The sequence below is a fragment of the Erithacus rubecula genome, assembly GCF_903797595.1.
Source record: "Erithacus rubecula genome assembly, chromosome: 4".
Lineage (NCBI taxonomy): Eukaryota > Metazoa > Chordata > Aves > Passeriformes > Muscicapidae > Erithacus > Erithacus rubecula.
Genome location: NC_136686.1, coordinates 15,216,050 through 15,235,787, shown reverse-complemented (window position 1 = coordinate 15,235,787; position 19,738 = coordinate 15,216,050). Strand labels below are relative to the sequence as shown.

The following is a 19,738-nucleotide window of genomic DNA, read 5'->3' as shown; positions in this document are numbered from 1 at the left end:
CGGTGCGGCGGGCCGGGCAGTGCGGGCAGTGGAGCGGGCCGGGCAGTGCGGGCAGTGGAGCGGGCCGGGCGGTGCGGGCGGTGCGGCGGGCCGGGCGGTGCGGGTAGTGCGGCGGGCCGGGCAGTGCGGGCAGTGGAGCGGGCCGGGCGGTGCGGGCGGTGCGGGCGGTGCGGCGGGCCGGGCAGTGCGGGCAGTGGAGCGGGCCGGGCAGTGCGGGCGGTGCGGCGGGCCGGGCTCTCCGGCGCTGCCGCTTTAAGGCGGGCTGGCGGGCGGGAGCGCGGCCCGGCCCGGCCCCGGGAGCGCGGCGGCGGCAGCAGGTACGTGCGGGCCGGGGCTCCGGCCAGGCCGGGCAGCGGGCCCGGCTGTCCCTCGGCCCCGGCCGGGAGCTGCCCGTGCTCGCAGGGCCTGCGGCAGCTTTGCCGCTGGAGCCCAGCGGCGATGGCGGCGATGGCGGCCCCGGCCGCGTTCGCCTCCCTCGCAGGAGCGGCGTGGGTCGGACTGGCATCCCCCGAGGGGAAGCTGCGGCGGGGTGATTGGGCTTTGGGAGGCTCTTGCTGCCTAAAAAAAAAAAAAAAAAAAAAAGAAAAAGAAAAACAAATTAAATTGCTTAGAAATTGGTGTTTGAATGGGGGTTCGGTTTTTTGGTTTTTTTTTTTTTTGGGGGGGGGGGAGAAGGTGAGGTTTTTCTTCTGCGTTTTGCTACGTTTTGTCTTCTTGTTCAAGTTGGACTCACTCACTGATTTATAGTAACACAGGCAGGCCAGTGGTGTCAAATGCAGTGATATCTGTTCTATCCATCCTGATTTTATTCCCTGTAAGATGGACGGGCCAGGAAAATCAAACACAGGGGTATCCATCCTGCTATCCATCCTGAATTTATTCCCAGGAAAATGGGCGGGCCAGGAGTGTCAAACACAGGGATGCCCATCCTGATGCCTTCCCTCACTAACCACTTAAGCTCAGCTGGGCATCTTGAGCACTGAGCTCTTGGCAGGTGTTTCTGTACCAATGATTAATTTCAGGAGAGTAACCATCGTGACGGGCAAATAAACGCTACAGAATCTCAGCCCTGCTAATTTGCTACAATTCGTGGAGAAAAGCCAGCATACAGCATTTGCTGACAAGATTTATCTCTCCAATTGATTGCAGTTAACATCATGCTTCCCTTAGGCAGATGAGGATTATAGAGCTCTGCCTTCAAGAAGGAAGGCATTTGCTAATTGCATTCATTAATTACATGGACTCTGCTGAATGGCATTCTCCACTGTGGAAAAATGCAAAATGTTTGATTATGTGTATTTATTTGTAATAGAAACATAAAGCCTCTAGCCAATGATTTAAACAAAGATTTAGTGGGAGTATCAACCTAAACAGCAAATTGTGAAGTTACAGCTTAGCATTTTAGTAAGTGATGAAATTAAAGCCAGTTCTTAAAGCCGAGGCCTGCACACAACAAAAATACCACTAAACACGTATGAATTTTTTCTAAAGACACACACAAATAAAGATAAACTGATCTAATGAATTACAAAGTAGTAAGACTGTTTCATTGGCATATTCTTCCTGTTGTCCCTTTGTCTAGTTTTAAGGACAACCTGCACAGCTATTAGATGGAGAAGTTGTCCATGATTCTTCTGTTGTGAAAAATTGTTGGGCTGGGATGAAAGTTATTTTTCTTCATATGTCATTCTGCTGGTTTGTGAAAACCACTGCAGAAGGGAGAAAACAATTGCAAAACAATGAGTTCAGTTTCTGGTTTGTTTGTACTTGCAGTCTCGATGTTGTGGAAGCACAGGCCTGAAATGCTTCACTGGTTGTCAGTTTCAAGGGAGGTTCAAAAGCTGTGCTCTGAAGCAAGGAAGTCTGAGATATTAAAAAGAAATTAGAGAGCTAGGTGAGGAAGGAAAGTGGTACAGAAACACTCATGGATGGATGAAGGATATCTAAGCAGGAAGGCTGGAACACATTTCCTCTCCCTGCAGGCCACTTCTTGCTAGTGTACTCACAGGATCAGCATAGGAAAGGCCCAGGGTCTGCAAGAGAAGGAGGGCGAGGAAAGTTTGGTAATGAAGTGCTGAGAGGCTCTTCCTTTGCCTCTCAATGCAGTGCTGTGCCTCTCCACCCTCCATTCTCTTGATTCTTAAATGAATCTAAACTCTGACACGCTAATCTTTTGTTCTCCTTTACTGCTTGTATGAAGTGTACTCGTGCCTTGAGTGGTGTGAGAAGGCTGTCCAGTCTGAATGTATCACCTCTTAAAAACTTAATTTAAATGTGTTGGATTCAGTTTCTCTCTTCAGACAGCTTGGAGCATGTTTAGTTTGTCAGAGTGGGCTACAGTGAGCTACCTTTACAAAGATGCTTTTGTATTAAAGATCCATCACCATTATAAAATTGCTAATTAATGGTGTCTCTTCAAACAACCTACTGATAACCATTGCTATGTCCACAGGCCCTGCAATCCAGAGTCTTCCCCCCAAAGCTGAAGATTCAGTGGAAGAACCCTAAATGGGAATAGATTGCTGTGTGTATATCTTCAGGGCAGAGGGAGAGAGATGTTAAAAGGTTGCACATTTAATTTTTAGCTCTATCAGCTGTCCCACTAACTGGTTGTTTCTCACTGGATGAGTTTAGAGTACTCTTGTGAATGGGTCTCTTGATAGCTTCTTCCTCAAATACCACTTCTTTCAGACTTGAGACTGGGCAGGGGCAAAGCATAAGAGCACAGGGACCTCTTCTTCTTGAAGTCCCTGGTGGTGCAAAGCCTTGAAGTCACTGAAGAAACATGACTTACAAACTGTTTTTCTTCTTTCAGGAATTGTCATCCATCACTATGAAAAACCACATCCTCTGAGTTTGTTTCAAACTTTGTGCCTCACCACTTACTGCAGAAAAGCTGTGCTTCAAGCTCTCCTGGGGAAGGCTGGTGTCCTTGGGGAAGCATGGCCTTCCCTGGCTGGAAGCAGCTGCTCCTGCTGGGCAGGCAGAACACCCTTACCAAGTTGTGGAGAAGCAGGAGGGGAGGCCCCTCTCTGTGCTGGAAGCGCTGCTGCCATTGGAGCACGGGCAAATCTCTGGATCCCGAGGTGAGAGCGTTTTTGGAGGAGAACACTGAGGTCACCAACAGCGGGCACCTCACTCCAGAGATCCGGCTGCGCCTCCTCACCCCTCGCTGCAGGTTCTGGAGAGAGAAACCTGACCTGTGGCCTTATGGAGACCCCTTCTGGGCCATTTACTGGCCAGGAGGCCAAGCCCTCTCCAGGTATGTGGCACAATTCACCACAGCCAATAAGTAGTGTCCTAGGATGTCAGACTTGGCTCTGTTTGTAGCAATTTCTAGTGATGTCTGTTTGCCTGTCTGCATTATCTATCCTCCTCTCTGCTTATACTGGAATGTTCCAATCTCTGCTGACTGGCAGCAAGTTCCAGCACCTGCTGTGTAAAATAACTTAATGTCTTTTAAGTAGAAATTTGTTATATTCAGTGGCCATGCATGTGCTGACAACGGGGCTGAATTTGGATCCATGGAAGGGCTGTGCAGTTGCCATCAAAACCTAGTGAGGTGTTTAATTCTATCACTCCAAACAAGAGGATTGCTATTTTGTCATAATGTGTGTGGGTTTTTTGTTTTTTGAGACAGACAGGAGTGTGGCTATGCGTCTGGTCTGTTGAGAAAAGTAGTTTAATGCTGATGCACTTGGAGTGCTGGTTACTCTGAATCACTCTTCTCATCTAGGATATCAGCAGTCTTATTGCCACGACTTATTATGGCTTTTAGTCACATCAGAAGCCACATTTTGATTTTGGCCACTGACTGTCAAAATGTCTTTAACGCTTCTGATTCTCAAGAACTAGTTAAGAGTTCTTTTATTTTGTAAAATCAAAATCTCTCACTTAAACAACAGAAAAAAAAAAAATCTTAATTTTTACAGCAGAGAACAAGCTGTCAGAGAGTCCCCACATAGATGAAAGGGAAGAATCTGAATTTGGGCGTTACTGTTTTTCTGCAAGAAAGCATAAGTAAGAAGGCAGTTTTGACCAGGTAAAAGATGAGTCTTACTGTTTAATTATGAGTTGATTAGCCTACCATGTAGATGAACTACAGCACTCCTAAAAATGGGGTATATAAAATAGGTTAGTTAATTTCTTCATTTGATATTATATGATTTGTATGTTCAGGTATTGGGTAGCAATAATAATTATCTGGCATTTAATTACTTTATTGTCTGTTTATGGTTTGATGCACTGGTTTGATGTACTAAGAAATGTCAGAAATCGGCTGCATAATTTTGAAGAGTAAAAAGGGAGCACAAAAACATATGGTTGCCTCCATAACTGTCCTCCTTTTACAGCTGGTGTTTCCACAGCATCAGGAGTCTCCTGTTTCAAGCTGCTACTCTCGGTGTAATCCAATATTCCTCATTAACCCAGGAGAGCAGAGACACTGTGTGCACTGTGCCAGGGGATACAGCAGCATCCAGCTGTCCTGAGTCACCACAATCAGCAGCAGTAACTCAGTACCCACTCAGCTGGAAACCAGGCATTTGCAGCATTAGGGCCACATCATGCCCTACACAAATGGAAAGTCATGGCAAATCCAAGCAGAGCCCCTAGAAAGGAGAAGTGCAGCACTTCTGTGAAGATCCCACACTGTCCTTGGTCCTGGTGATAAACTAGGGGTTATCCTTAGGGCAGTGATGGCCTTAGGGGAATGCTGTTAAACATAAGAGCTGCTGAGCCTCAACACAAATGTCCTGCACTTGACAAGCTTACTAGGCCTCTTGGTGCCACTCCTGCTGGTGCTGCCAGGCCCAGACATTTCCATCCATCCCTTCCCATTGTACACCAGTCTCAAATTTCTGTTACAGCTATCTGCACTGGAATCCCCCTGCAAAAGCTGTGCTTACCTGTAGCACTCTGTGAAGAGTCAGGCATCACTTTCCCTGTCAGAAGATAACACAAATGTAGAATCCTTTCTTGTTCTACTTCAAAGAAGTTATGGAAATTGGTAGTAAAATTATGGCAGTTTGCAGTAATTAATTTCACTGAGGACGCTTCTCCCTGACATTTGGGGCTTTCCCCTTTGCAACCAAATGAATTTCAAGGCAGCTAATTAAGTTCTGAACCCTCTGCAATGGTTATAATATGATTCATAGTATTTAACAATAACTGCTACTTGCCTTCTCTCAGTTCTCCACTTCCAGCCTAAAGGTTTTTCAGTATTTCTCTTGGTAGGTGTCAGCAGTTAGATGAGGATACCCTTCCTACTCACCACAGCTCTATTCTTTTTTCTGTTGCTACTCTGGAACAACACTAAGCAAAGTATTTGCATCCTTATCTGCATGGCTCAGGAAAAAAAGAGGAGAAATTCCCCTTCTTCCAAGCACTTGCATAAGCAGTGTTTCAGATTGATGGGTGGGCACCATATTCACTGTGAATGCATCATGTTTGTTCAGTCAGATTGATTTTAATTTCTACAAATCCTTACTCTACTATTTCTCATGCATTCTGATGAATTCAAGTTACCTACAAGTGTCCACTTACCAGTTTGTGTCTACTTAACAGATAAGCTCCCCTATCAGAAAAGGAGATGATTGACTTAAAATGTTGCTTACTTGGCTGAATTTCTTTTTGTTTGTGGGTGATGGAGGACTAAGGGAGAAAAATGATGGTTCTTGATTTTTATATCATCCGAGGCAAATAAGGAGTTTCATGGCAGCTGCACATGTGGAATAGTGTTAGGTACCACACTTCATTACATGTTTGGCAAGAAACTCTTGTGCAGTGTAATATAAACCGGAGAAATTGGCATGATCTTGTTTACTGCTTTAACAGCTTTTCTTTCTCAGGTATATTTTAGATAATCCACATGTGGTTAAAGGGCGATCGGTTCTGGATCTTGGAAGTGGATGTGGAGCAACAGCAATAGCTGCTGTGATGAGTGGTGCATCCCAAGTCCTTGCCAATGACATTGACCCTAGTAAGGCTTTTCTTTTCATCTCAGTGTAAAGATACTAATTTTTAATTTTTTTAAAGATACTAATTTTTAAGCATCTTTAACACAGACTTTTCTTTGCTCTATTTGGAAGAAATTCATGTTACAAACAGAATCCTAAGAATGCTAAAAAGAGGAATGGGTTTTTGCCAGTATTGGAAGCTGGGTTGTACTAGCCTCTCTTGGCCCAGGTGTATCTCCATAGCTCCTTAGAACAAACAGGAAAGTTTCTGTCAAGTGTTGCCCATACACCATCACAGCTGGTTTGGATGAGAACTCCCAGCACAAGCAGCGAGTTGGCTTCTCTGTAGGACCATAGCATTTTCCTGTACTTCCATGTACCTCAGGGCTTGGATTTTGCCTTTCTCCTCTAGACTTTGTCTTTTCATAATTGATTTATGAATACAGTTAATTCATAATTTAATTACTTATTAGTTAGGAAGGAAGTATACCCATAGATTAATGCAGTTATTACATTCTACTTCAATTCCATGATTGATTTCCACCTGTATCCATTCTAGGAATACTTCTTCCCTGTGTCATGGTGTAATGAAGATAAAATTTCATCACTTCATGCTAGATTTTGACTCATAATAAAAACTGTGGAAGCCCCCTAGATAGGATGAACAACAAGATTTGAGAGACAAAATTGAAAGGTGTGTCACATAAATATGTAAGGGGGCTGGCTGGCAGACCCCTAAAATGTAACTTTAATTTTCTTATTACTTTTCTTCAGTTGCAGGAATGGCAATGATCTTGAACTGTGAACTGAACCACCTGAATCCCTTCCCCATCACTATTAAGAATATCATCAATTCAGAGGCTGGTAACTGGGACCTCATAGTTCTAGGAGATATGTTTTATGATGAACAGCTTGCTGATGGTCTGCATCGCTGGCTGCAGAAGTGCATCAGCATTCACCAGACTGAAGTGCTGATTGGGGACCCTGGCAGACATCAGTTTTTAAGCCACAGCATTCACAGTCAGCTGCACAAAGTCATAGAATATTCACTGCCTGAGTATACAAGACAAGAAAACTACGGGCTAACATCAAGTATTGTCTGGAGTTATCAGCCCTCAAACAGCTTAGAGGACTCTTGAAGCTGCCTTTCTATGGGATTTTGTCTCACTTGGTTGGCTTCCTGCAGGTATATGAAATGAAAATGGGAATTAAACAGGGAACATTATCTGTTAAAGCAAAGCAGCTTATTGTACCTTCACTGGACTGATTCCAGTTATACTTACTGAGGTTTTTGCTCAATTTGAGGTAAAAGCTACGTGCAAACTGTGTTCAAAGGGGCCTGCACTGAAGTGCAGATATACAGACAACTTACATGTAGAAGTTTGCATGTTTGATGTTTCCCATGTATATTTGTGTCTTGCTGACATTACTGTGAAATGTTTTGGATGTCCAGCATACTGCTGTAGGGAGAGTGCTGTGGCTGAAGGAATACTGCACTGCTTCCATAGGCTTCTGCAGTTAATTTATAGAAAATTTCTAAATACAGGAAATTATTGCTGTCCTCCATAAAATTCTCCACTAGATTATTAGCTCATAATATGCTCAACTCGAAGTGCCTTGTTCTTTTTCTGGGTATTTCTTCTGAATGTCAAAGTAACTAATTTGAATCTCCTCCTTTCCCTCTATAATAAAAATTTCCTCTTCCTTGAAACTGCCAGAGTGATTATGTAGGAGTTTCATCCAAATCTAAATTCTGCTTCCTGACTGCCAGCCAGTGTAAAAGCTTTAATAAATGGAAAGTGAATAAATAGTACCAGCTATGGGGTAGCTTCATCCCCTTGAGAGTAGGGTGAAATGAGCTACATTCCTTACATGACCCTTTGCAAGGGTAAACCAGGCAGTCTATCACCTTGGGAAGCTGCTGAGGGATGAAGAAGTCTTTACTTCTGTGACAAACAGAGAGTAGCTAAATAAAAACAGGGAATAAAAGTCTGATATAATTATTTTGCTCTTCTCTTGAGGAGATGCTGGACAAACTCCAGAATCATTCTCATTTTATCTGCCAACTAAGAACCAGTTTCACCTGCCAAGCATCGTAAAAAAATCTGATCCTCAGGTAAGATGCTTTAACTGTAGCCATTTGAAGAAGAAATCAATGCTTTCAGAGCAGTCACTGCTTATAGGAACTGTCAACTTCAGCAGTCCATTATTGAACAAGCAGTGATCAGAAGCTAATAACTGCACCATAGAACACAGTGCACCTACAACTCTCACACTGCCAGGTGCTGTGCTGGAAGCTTACAAATATGAAAAAGTATGTGGTACTCAGAAAACCATGGCATTCGTGAAGTAGGAGGTTTAGGAGCACTGTCAGACATACATGGTTCTATAATCCAACAAGTTTTCAGAACTATTCAAACAGCCAACTTCTAAAATTTAATCTTCAGAACAATATGTGAAAGTTCTGCATGGCTCACAACAATAATAAGATCCAAGCACTAGAGAATACAAAGTGGTCAATGCATCCATGGTACTTCACCCAGTGCCAGTAAACATTTGTTGAAATTACTGTAAACCAGAAAACATTCCAGTGGAGGTATGCAAATACTAAACATGTAAGGGCAGACTCAAGCTCTAAGGGTAAAGTATTTAAAATAACTTATATTAAACTTTGAAACCTAAACCTACAGTGTTACCTTGTTGCAGTGTTTTACAGCTTTTTAAGCATGTACGCTGAGAAGAGGCTGTAGAGGAAAGATGGTAAATATACAGGCACACCTAAGGATACAGCATAAGCTGCATTGCCTTCAACATGACAAATCCAAGGTTATATTAGCAAGGAGAAAAAGGACAACTTTGCCACTGAGGTCAGCAGTAGTATTGTTTCAGAGAGCTGCCTAAACAGCTGTATGACTCAATATCAGAAATAGTGCAACACACATTTATTGTCTAAGAGTTCAAAGGAATGATGGGCCCTGATCGATCCCAGAGATTCCACAGGGCATAACAAGAAACTACTCAGCAACAAAAAACAAACAAACAAAACAAACAAAAAACCACAACAATAAAGACCCCACAAAACAAAACAAACAAATAAAAAAACCTCAAAAACACCCCCCAAAAAAACCCAACCGCACCCGGTAGATTAGGTTATTAGCTTCTACCTGGTGCAAGGATTTGCTGTAAGATGCTTGTGGCTGCTGTAGTAAAATCAACTCCTTGCACCAATGGTTTGTACTGATGCAGTTATACCCACAGGGATCATACGAGCACATTCATCACGGGGCTGAGCCATGCACAAGAGTAAGGGATTTAGGTAGTGGTCTTGGAAAAATACACCTTTACTTACACCTGAATAACTATTCTAAATAGACTTCCACTTTCATAAACCATCTTCTTCAACACAACAAAGATTATTGTCAGACATCATAATATCCTTTAGTATCGGCAACAAAAAATACCTTCCATGCAATTAGACCTGAACTTTAAAAAGATTAATATAAGACTGGTTTATTTCTGCAACACTTAGGTGTGGCTATGACAAAAGTTAAATAGTAAAGTAAACATATTCCTTATGGTTGCCTAAACTCTTTAGGTTTCCAAATGTCATCAAATCCATGCTAGTCCAGGCTAGCTAAACTGCCCTACTTCCAGATCCAGAGGATGAACCCAGTGTGCTCCATGCCCTTACAAAGCTAAAATGGATGGCATTAGGGAGCTTAATGCAGAAATCACAGAATTCTCACTACAGGTTATGTTGGTTCAAGAAAGCCAAGGAACATATCTTATAATTGTGATGAGAGCATTACTCCATCATGTAACAAACTCATTCTACAGCTCAAAAATTATTTTTAATATTACTGCAATTGAACAGTAAGTTTATTGATATTTTCTGTTTCTGGGGGTCACTGGCTATATAATGAACTGCATACAGTAGAACATATACCATCCTGAGATTTAAGTGCTACATTTAATCCTATTTCACTCACAGATACACTTATGAATGCCAGTATTTTGTTCCCTAAAAGGATTTTGATGTAGAAACATAGGCAAAAGCCAGAGCAAATTAAATATTTGCCCATATATTAAGTTCTTTCCTTGGTCATAGCTACTACTCTGAAATTTGTAAAGTCACCATAACAATTCCAAAGCAAGTTTATGTTTACACATTCACAGGCTGTAGTTTTGGATGTGTAAAAATCCAGCAAGTATTTGATGGTAAGTAAGAACAGAAATCTGCAGCATCAGTAACATCAGAAGAAAGGTACCTACATTTTTCATTTCAGACCTAGCAAAAGTACATGGTGAAAGGAGATTCTGTGTTACTATTGAAAGTACATTGTTATTACTGTTAATGCCACCTCCATTCACCAGTTCTGTCTGTTGATTTTTGTTAGATTAAACTCCCAGCTTCACAGATATTTCTGTGTTTGGGCTTGGTATTTTCAGTTGTAAGTACAATCCCAGAATACAAACTCAGAACACAGACTGACCTAAACTGGGTTGGTACCAGTAGCTAAGTTGCTAAAGGATACTAAGTAACAGCCAAACCCAACCCTTCGGGAAGCCTGAGCAACAGCCCTGTAATATTAATTATAGTTTAACTTTCCTCTTAATGAAATATGATCAATGCAAAGACAGGGCTCCAAGGAGAGACAATGGGGAAGCCCAGGCTCACAGGCAAGGACTGGAATGGCAACAAAGACTTCCGGTGGGAAGTAGGAGGGATGCAACCTGGTGGCACAGGAGCCACCAGCTCATTCTCCAGGTGCTTGTTTGCTGAAGGACCTCTCCCACCTGTAAACTTGACACACAAATGCACAGGACAAATAATCAGTAAACAGTCCATGTTAGTTGTTTGATTTTGTTTGATATGATGAGTTGCTCTAAAGCATCTCGGGAACGATCTGAAAAAGAGCAAAGAAATTCCTTGTTACTCATTCAGAATATAGAGGTGGTATTTGGAATAGGTACATAATACAGTAAAGGAATTCTGTATCTGCATTTATGCTTCTTTTGCTATCACAATATCACACTTCAGATACATCTGCAGTAATCCAAACACTCGTGGTTCTTTCTCCAATCACCTAACTGCAAAGCATCACCAACCAACACAAGTTAACACCCATAAGCTGTCCTACTCTGTGGGGATTATATTGTTGGTTGGACAGTCACTGGACAGACTCAGGAGCTCTTTATTTTCTGGTCTTTAGGTTTGTGGTTTATTATAAGGGCGTGGGTGTAAGAGAGAGTGTAGAGTATGGAAAGTAAGAGCAAGGGGTAAGAGGTAAGAGAGCGATTTCCCATTTACAATACAGTAAGTATTCTTCTATGATGAATATTCTAATTTCCATTAACCAATCTAATACAATATACTAATTTCCTAATATTTGCATGCACCCTATAGGAATCACTAAATTACCATGTTTTATGGCTTTCTTATCTGTAACCCTTATCTTCAGACCTTTCCTGCCCTGCTTGGGAGAGGATGTCTGTTGATTCTTTGGTATTTGTGGCATTTGGCATCATCTAAACAATGGAAGAGGCCTTAAACCTTCACATGGGTGTTTTCAGCCTCTATATCAAAAACTGCTAATATCTCTATTTCATCTATAGTTTCAGAACTACTTGTTAGGCACTCATAAGATTTTTCTATTTCCTTCCCAACACTACTCCATTCCACTGTTTCTTGAATGGATGCTGTTCCACATTTTTGGAATACAGCAGGGGTTTAAGGTGCTAACATTTTTCTGAAGTTTTTGGGTCTTCATCAGCATTCTGAAGGAGAGAAGAAATAAGATTTCTAAACAAATAAATAAAAATTTCCCCTCTCTGAAGGCTGCTGCCACATTTCACAGCATAACTCTCATCTTCCTTTAAAAATCTCAGTATGTGATGATTATTTTATCCACTAAATTATTATTTGTTTGGGGTTACTTATAGAGCACAGTGTGCTTTTCAGAAAGCAAGAAGGTATGATCAGCAAGTAATTGCCATCTTGTGATTAGACCTACCTGTTATCAGTGGGCATCCATGGAAGAGAAAAATGTGTATCTTGGGACAACAAGTAAGGACAGCTTCCACAGCAATGTCTGTCAGATTCACACAGCGCTCCATGTGGATCTCCTGTTAGAACACAGCAATGACAACAGCCTGTCAGAGCACCCAGAGTTTCAGAGGCAAAGCTTTCCTTTGCCCAACCCATGTCAGAGATCCCCAACCAGAAGAAATTACAACCTCTGTGTATGGACCTCATATGTTGTCCTGCACAGAGCAGGAAAATACCCTAAGGAAAAATATGACAGCTTTTCTGTAAAGAGTCTAAACTAAAAACATAAAGCCAAGTTGTCCCAATACACACATACTATTCAAGACATCTGAATAAACTCTTCAACGAGATTCCATGGTGTTTGAGTCCCATCACTCTGCCCATGACATTCTGCTACCAACTGGATGTCCAGGAAAACAGAACCCAAACTAAATTCTGGTGTTTCCCAAAATAGCCTCTGCTGGTTTTTGGTATTTCTATTTATCTACATGGTTCCTAAAAGAAATCAAAGAACTTCTTCAAGATTAGACCAAACCCTGCTCTTTTCTTCATTTCTCTGAAGCTGTACAACTACTTCCTCTTGTACATGCCAGAAAAAGATGAAAAGCAGAATAAAGAAATAGATTATTATCAACTTTTTTCCCCTCCTCTAAATTGCCTTACCTATCAATAAATATAACACAGAAGAAGAAATGCAGAAAAAAGACCACCAAATCTAGCAAAATAGGATTTGGTAAAATATATTTTGGAGATTATAGGGTAAAAGTAAAAAAAAAAAACTGCCTTATTGGAAGGTCTTTTCAATTCTTAAATTCAAAGGATCTTGAAAGAGGACAAAAATGAAAGTCAGTAAAACCGTCCCTCAGAAGTAATGCTGCTGATAATAATTTAAATAATTTTAAAATAATTTTAATTTTTAAATAATAATTTAAAAATGCAGGTATTTTCTTTTGTTCATCCCTCTGCTATTAGGTTAGGTCAGTTACCTTTAAATTCTTTGAACATGTTCCACTCACTAGTGCTACAACGCCATCATCTGTTACCTGAAGAAAAAACCACAATGGATTAAAGCTCAGTTTTTTCAAACACAGCTATTTGGATGTGAAAATCATACTAATTTATTCATTCCCTGCAGTCAGTGAATACACTTAACACTACAGTATTTTCTTTCCAGCTAAACTAGTAGAGAAAATTGTCCAAGGTGGGGATTTTTTTTCATTCTATTAAATACTGTTTCATTTTCTTGCCACCTGATCCAGCCTGGCTTTCTGCAAGGATGTTTCCAACTGTGTAACTGCTATTTCTGCAGCTTCCTTGTCTCATTTAACTGTGGGTACACTAATACAGTCAGAGCATAGCACTTTTAGTTTAAAGGTTTAAAAAGTGTATCTGCTCTACCTAGACCAACTTGGTTTGGGGAAAAAAAGTAATCATAGCAGAAAAGCTAAAAGAAAAAAAAAAGTGTAAACATGTAGTTACTCAAGAAGCTTTTACCTCATTTAAAATACACACAAGGAAACAGGTATTTTCTATAAAGGAAGAGAGGCAAGGAAATAAAAAAGCAATTGAGTAAGTCTGGAGAAATGAGAGTTAAATGGGAATAAATAAAAATTACCAAACAAAATATTAAGATACCATACTTCTGGAAAACTCAAAAGAAGAATAGCATCTAAAATAAGAACCTCCTACATGATTTCCAGAACTGACATTTCATTGTGAATGCTGAACTGGACTCACATTTAACATAATTACTCACCATCAGCATCAATTGAACACTACACTTACTGCAAAAAACCTTTCCCTCGCTTCATTATCTCACTGTAATTATGAAATATGTTACAGGATTGCATTTGCAGCTTGTCTCCCCCTTCTCATGTTAAATACTGTTGTTAAATCCTCTTCCCTGACATTTCTGACATTTAAAATGTCATTCTTTCAGTGTTGACTCTGTAACATAGCTCTGACAAGCATAATCACTCCTAAAATATCATTTAATTATGGAGTGATTACTTCTACTAGGGGCTTGTATTGTTTGACATCCTAGATTATTACCCACATCAGTTTGTTCTAACTGAAAGCAGGCAATAATCTGTCCAAGATTCTACTTTCTTTAAATGGAATATTTTGGATTATAACTTCATAACTTAAATAAAATTATTGTGCTAAATAAATACAACCTCAAATTTTTCTAACAAAAATTTATCTTTACTTCACCATCTGTGCTCTAATACAAAATGTGTATTTTTCCAGTCACCAATAAGCAAAATATACCTTTCCTTTTCCTTAAGAGGCAGAAATTAGAAGTAAACTGCAGTCCTAAATCTTGTCATGAGCAGAGTTAAAATGATCCCCTTCGAACTTCACCATGACAATCCAAAAAGAAACAAACGAAAATCAATGGGCCAACTGCCACCTTAGCTACCTGAGTAGATGAGAAGTCCACACTGTGAAGAAATTTGCAGTTTTTTCCTAGTGCTTGCAGAGATGCATCCATGATGCCTGAGCAGCTGCCCAGGTTCACTATTTGTAGGAATTGGCAGTTGAGTGCAAGAGCTAGAACTCCACTGTCAGTTATATCACAGCACCTTTTGAAAGATGCTTCACGCAGGTAAGGACAGGATAAGGCCAGTGCTATGACCCCTGCCAAAGAAACAATACTTGAAAGAGTTATTCATTCTTTAACATAACCATCGTGCTGAGGCCAAAGGCTCTGAAACAAGTTTTGAGGAAGGAATAATTTAGATAAAGTGGGAAATATTGAGCATAGCACAGTTTTACCAGAAATCTAACAGGAGAGTAACCTGATAGCTCTGTCCTAAGTTAATCAGTGCTCTAGGCCTGAAATTTACACCACTGCAGAGACTTTTAATTAGTACTGGGGTGGCATTGGGGATTTTTTTTAAAGCAATATTTACCCTAGATATTTTCTTTGCAATTTATTCCAATCTAACAAGAAAAATAAATCACAAATAAGATCCCAGTTATCTGTGCACAGATAACACACCTTCTGAAGTAATTCCAAATCTGTTCTCCTTGCAAGAATTTAAGTTGATTTTTTTCAGCTGCTTGCAGTTATAAAGCTGCAATAATGCATTATCTGAAATATCACAGTCTCGGAGGTCCAGAGACTCCACAGCAGGGTGCAACACCTGTAATGAAAACCCACCATTTCAGTCAAACTCTGCCATGCCATCAAACATGTGCATTTTTATAGAAAATACTCACAATATTAGACATCACATAGCAGTTTGTGATAGAGGGGTGGGGTTAACAGTCCTAGGAACTAAAACCAATCTGGTTTATATGTGCAACAGTTCAGCTCCTGACAGCATGAACTGTTTCTGTGACATACAGAGTACCAACACATTAATACTGCTACTTAAACAATTGAAATACAATCTTGGTGGTTCACTTCCTACATGTGTATCCAGGACAATGCCCTCAAACTTGCTAGCACAGCTCTGAGGGCAGAAATCTGCAGTGCAAGAAAAAAAAATACTGACTGTGATCAAAACTTCAACCTGCATTACAGGTAAGAATGATATTTGGAAGGTATTTTCTCCCCAAAGTATTTTTCTCACACACTCTCTTCCTCATAAACAAGTACTCTCATCACCATACCACGAAGAGGTACCAAATTCTCATTAAATGGGATCTTTCATTCCCACAAGACCCAGATTGGAATTTTTATGAAATCCTTCACAAGAGAATATTTATGAAAGTTAGACCCAAAGCAGTGGAAGGCCTCAGATTTTAGCAGCAATAGCCATATACTCCCTTTAGCTTGTCACTCTCTTCCTTAACTCCCAGGGACAGAACATAAATTTCCATAAACTAGCAAGGGTTACAGCACAGCTGACAGGCTTGTTAAAGGCCTAATCCTCCTGTTGTTCACTCTAACAAGGTACAACAAAGATACTACAAGGAAAACTGGCTGTTTTGCAAATTTGTCAGATTTTTAGACAGACAAAAGGGCTGTCTGGATGCAGCACACAAAATAAGACATTCAAAAACACAGGCTTATATTCTGTGGGCACATGCTGAATGGGTTTATCAAACTTCATGGTAAAAAGGATTTAAAATAAGGAGTTTGGAGTGCATGTGGATGGCTGCTCCAAGCAAAAAGCAGAGTAAGGGAGAAAAAGATCCATGGTAACATAAATGTGGGCAAGAATAAAAAGAAACAGAGTAGAATTTCCCAGAGTCACATGTAAAATAGGGTCCAAGAGAAGGCACTGATCAACTGCTGAATGAAGACAAAATACAGAAGAGATTTTAGAAAGAGACAGCAGAAAAGTCTGTAAATTAAGGTCTCTAGTTTATTTCCAGACTGAAAATATCCTAATGGATTTTGTGCATTCATATGCATACAATCATATGGCTTTAATTATATAGTCTATTAACATGTTTTGAAAGTATTCCTTACTGAAAAGCTAGCCTAAACCAGCTTTTGTCCAGACAATTTTTCCAAAATAAGATAAATTAATAAGAATTTGATTTTTGCTCAAAGACTTACTCTGTGTAAGCACAAAATCATTTTATCTAAAGCTAAATTCTTTTGTTTGTAAGTTTTCCACAGTGCTTCTGCCTCTAGTCTTGGCTCTACTATGATGACTCTGAGAAACTGATAATATTTGTCTCTTGAGTTAAAGGCCAAAGCAGGAATGCACAGGGAGTCATTCATTTTCTGTTACACCAAGGCCAAGCTTTAGCTTCCCTCAATTCTCACGCCTCCCTTTGAGGCTGAACAATGTAACAGTACACAGATAGCAAAACAGATGTGCCCCTGAATCTACTAGATTCATAAATGTCATATTGAAACACTGACACACATCAGGGTGCAAAAAGGACAGAAGAACTTGAACTATCAATTTCTAGCTCTGCCATCATTATACTTCAAGGAACCAAAATTTAAATAAATTATATGGAGATTGTGTGCTTAATGTCAATAGAATTCTACCAACAGAATTCTAACAAGCTGCTGATATCCTTTATACATATATATTCTATATTTTATATAGAATAAATCATGCATAGACATCTCAAAACAAACTATACTCAGGAACAGACTGATGTGCAAGAGAGGCTACTTTCCCCTCCCAGAATAGGCAGTATAGTTTTGAATGGATTCTTACCTCACCAATATTTGTATCAGTTATTTGCCCTTGCCTACTCATTAATTTAATCAGTTTATCCTTTATATTGGGTGGCAATGACTTAATATCTGCAGAGTATCTGGAAATGTTCTTTGTCAAACACTGAAGGCATCTGAAATAAAGGAAAGTTACAATAAATCAAAAAGAGGCATTACACAGTAGAACTAGAACAATCAAGCCATTAATTGTCATCTTCTGCATCCAGCTATGGTCCCCTCAGACCTTTCAGCTGTTCCATGTTACCAGCTGTTGTCTTTTGGGGTCAAGCTCATCCTTCTGTGAAACTGTTCCCTAAGCATCTGAAGGCAAAAATCAGCCCCATTATTTTCTGTGCCTTCCTCAAGCTGTGTCTGAAATTGGCAGTTGCAGTGAGAGCTGTTCAGCGTCTGATCTGAATGAAAATCCCCTTGACTAAAACTCACAGAAACAACACTGCCAGGACAAGTGGCTGAATGCAGGGGGCAGCAGCAGCCTGGAGAAATGCCAAATTTAATTTAGCATAATGAGACACGGATTTTAGAAAAGACTTCAACTAGAGATAGATTTGCTGGAATTAATTGGAGCAGATAGACAGATAGGCTTTGCTGGAAATAATTAAGAGTTAGTAGTTAGTTAAAAGAAGCTGGATTTGAGATGGTTATCCTGGATTTAAATAACTAATTGCTTGTCATTTTTGTTTGTTTAGCTGTGTGTGTAATGAGAAATAGAGAAACTGATAAATAGATCTAAAATAACACAGACAATTGCAAATCTTTTACATCTGGAAACCCATTCAAAAGTCACAGAGAGAGGGAATTGGAGTTTACCCAGGGCTCATTTGTATTGTCATCTATGGGAGGGGTTGAAAGTTCAGAATGAGGAAGACTGGCCTTACTTCCTCCTTTTACAACCCCTCCCCATAAAAAGAACCGCTGACCTAATTCAGGGAGCAAACTATGCATGCTTAATAGCTTTTTGAGCTAATTACCGTAGGAGGTGTTAGTGTTATGAATATGTAAATATTTAAAACTTTTGCAAATAAATAGACTCTGGAATTGCTTGTAACTTTGCAGTGCCTATTAGTGACTACCCCAGGCAGATGCCCAGCATCAAATTAAACATCTACTTTCTAACTTGAAACTGCTAGAGAGTCTTTTGTCTGTCATAGCTGGGCATCCATATTAGATCAATACCCTTATTTAATAAATCAATACAACCACAGCTCTGGAGCTCCTACAGGCAACTGGTTTATCAACAAAACCTTGTCTGGCATCAGAATACTGCCAAACTGCAGGAAATCAAACTCACACCAAATAAAAATTTAAAGAGGTCAAAATATTAATGTTTTATAATCTGAAGGGTAGCACAGACTTAAGGCAGGAAAGAACCAAGATTTCCAGCATGGCAGCACATTAAAAAAAACCCAAAAAACTGAAGTTGCTACAGTGCAGGAAGAGCACCTCTAACAGGTCACTGCAGAGGACAGTGTATCAGTGAATGGAGGAGACATTCCAAACAGAACCTGGGCAGTTAAACCCAGGCCTTGCCTGCAGAGACCCTTACACATCCAAGCACACAACAGGATCACCTTTAACTCATTCCTGCAAGATGGGCAAGAATTCCATGCCTTCACAGAACCTCAGTGACTGCTGGATGAACTTGGCTGACTGACCAACAGAGAAGCCTGTACCAAGCTCTCAGTACACATAGGTTACACCATCCACATTCTTTGTTTTGAGATTAAACAGCTAATCTATACACAGCATTCCTCTACTTGACTACAGAGATTAAGAATAGTTGTTTACCTCTAAAAAAGAAATCTTATCAAAGATAATAAACACACCATTTATTATCATCTCTGAAGGCTACAAATGTGAACCTGCTCACAGGCAGGATCTGTGCAACATGATGAGCAGAAAGCAGGAGCTTGTCTCACTAATGCAGCTGTAAAAGGGGTCACCAAATCTAAACCAAATCTAGTTCAAATTTGCAGAAAATACTCCAAAATACTCCAAACCTGTATATACCTGCAGATACATGGAAATCAATTTGAGCTATGCCAACTGTCTTGTACCTGGCATATTAAATTTAGCTTGAATGGTTATTAAGATTAATCACGCTCTTTTCAAAAAGCTGGTTGATATTCTCATAATACAACACTGATCTGCAGTTTAAAGAATTAAGCAACCCAAGACAATCATTTAAATTGTAAAGGTTTTCACTTTTATTTCAAGTTATTCTACTTTACAGGAAACTATAAAACACTTATTGGCCACACCATGGCAACTATAATCTTATTTTCAGTGCTTTAAGGTATGAATAACAATCTAACTCTTTTCTAGCTATTTTTCTTTTATCTTTGAAACGAAATATTTTATTCCTGTGCTATGTCTAACTTCCTCTAGAACACAAAGGAATTTGACATTGACAGATAAGGCAGAGAATAGACATTTTCAGTTCCTCTTGGAGTTGCAAGACAGAGCTTAAAGACTAACTAGCAAATCAGACAAAAGAATAAAAAGGTAGACACACAGGATGGTAAATGTAGCTGGAACCAGTGGATAAACAGATAATGAGGAATATAGTGGCTTTTGTGC

The 19,738-nt window shown here is 40.0% G+C and overlaps 2 protein-coding genes across 15 annotated transcripts in view; one reads left to right on the top strand and one right to left on the bottom strand.

Annotated features, from left to right (window-relative positions):
• The first annotated feature begins 279 nt into the window (after positions 1-279).
• Positions 280-7,668, top strand: ETFBKMT (electron transfer flavoprotein subunit beta lysine methyltransferase). 6 transcript variants are annotated; one of them, XM_079303463.1, is made up of 7 exons: positions 286-317; positions 1,822-1,894; positions 1,983-2,049; positions 2,453-2,565; positions 2,816-3,262; positions 5,850-5,980; positions 6,732-7,668. In XM_079303463.1, exons 5-7 carry the CDS (start codon positions 2,943-2,945, stop codon positions 7,094-7,096), a joined length of 816 nt encoding a protein of 271 aa, XP_079159589.1. In that variant the 5' UTR covers positions 286-317; positions 1,822-1,894; positions 1,983-2,049; positions 2,453-2,565; positions 2,816-2,942; the 3' UTR covers positions 7,097-7,668. The 6 variants fall into 6 exon arrangements, with proteins under 6 accessions (XP_079159588.1, XP_079159589.1, XP_079159586.1 ...); XM_079303460.1 differs by lacking the exons at positions 1,983-2,049; positions 2,453-2,565 and having other exon boundaries at positions 297-317; positions 1,774-1,894; XM_079303461.1 differs by lacking the exons at positions 286-317; positions 1,983-2,049; positions 2,453-2,565 and adding an exon at positions 333-492 and having other exon boundaries at positions 1,774-1,894.
• Positions 7,669-9,277: 1,609 nt separating this feature from the next.
• Positions 9,278-19,738, bottom strand: part of AMN1 (antagonist of mitotic exit network 1 homolog) — a 52,579-nt gene continuing 42,118 nt past the window's right edge. For 6 of the 9 annotated variants that reach the window (XM_079303456.1, XM_079303450.1, XM_079303452.1 and 3 more), the window contains 6 exons: positions 17,142-17,274; positions 15,011-15,155; positions 14,429-14,646; positions 12,993-13,049; positions 11,972-12,083; positions 10,645-10,864 (listed from right to left, as the gene is read on the bottom strand). In XM_079303456.1, the coding sequence (XP_079159582.1) occupies positions 10,791-10,864; positions 11,972-12,083; positions 12,993-13,049; positions 14,429-14,646; positions 15,011-15,155; positions 17,142-17,183 (648 nt within the window). In that variant the 5' untranslated portion in view covers positions 17,184-17,274 and the 3' untranslated portion in view covers positions 10,645-10,790. Of the gene's footprint in view, positions 10,865-11,971; positions 12,084-12,992; positions 13,050-14,428; positions 14,647-15,010; positions 15,156-17,141; positions 17,275-19,738 lie in introns of all 9 variants that reach the window. The other 3 variants (XM_079303451.1, XM_079303449.1, XM_079303453.1) reach the window with 3 other exon arrangements.

Bases quoted from the DNA above. Each gene is read 5' to 3' on its own strand.
- ETFBKMT (XM_079303462.1), top strand. From the start codon at position 2,943: ATGGCCTTCCCTGGCTGGAAGCAGCTGCTCCTGCTGGGCAGGCAGAAC. The intron at 3,263-5,849 runs GTATGTGGCACA...TTTCTTTCTCAG, and splicing joins GGAGGCCAAGCCCTCTCCAG to GTATATTTTAGATAATCCAC. The intron at 5,981-6,731 runs GTAAGGCTTTTC...ACTTTTCTTCAG, and splicing joins TGCCAATGACATTGACCCTA to TTGCAGGAATGGCAATGATC.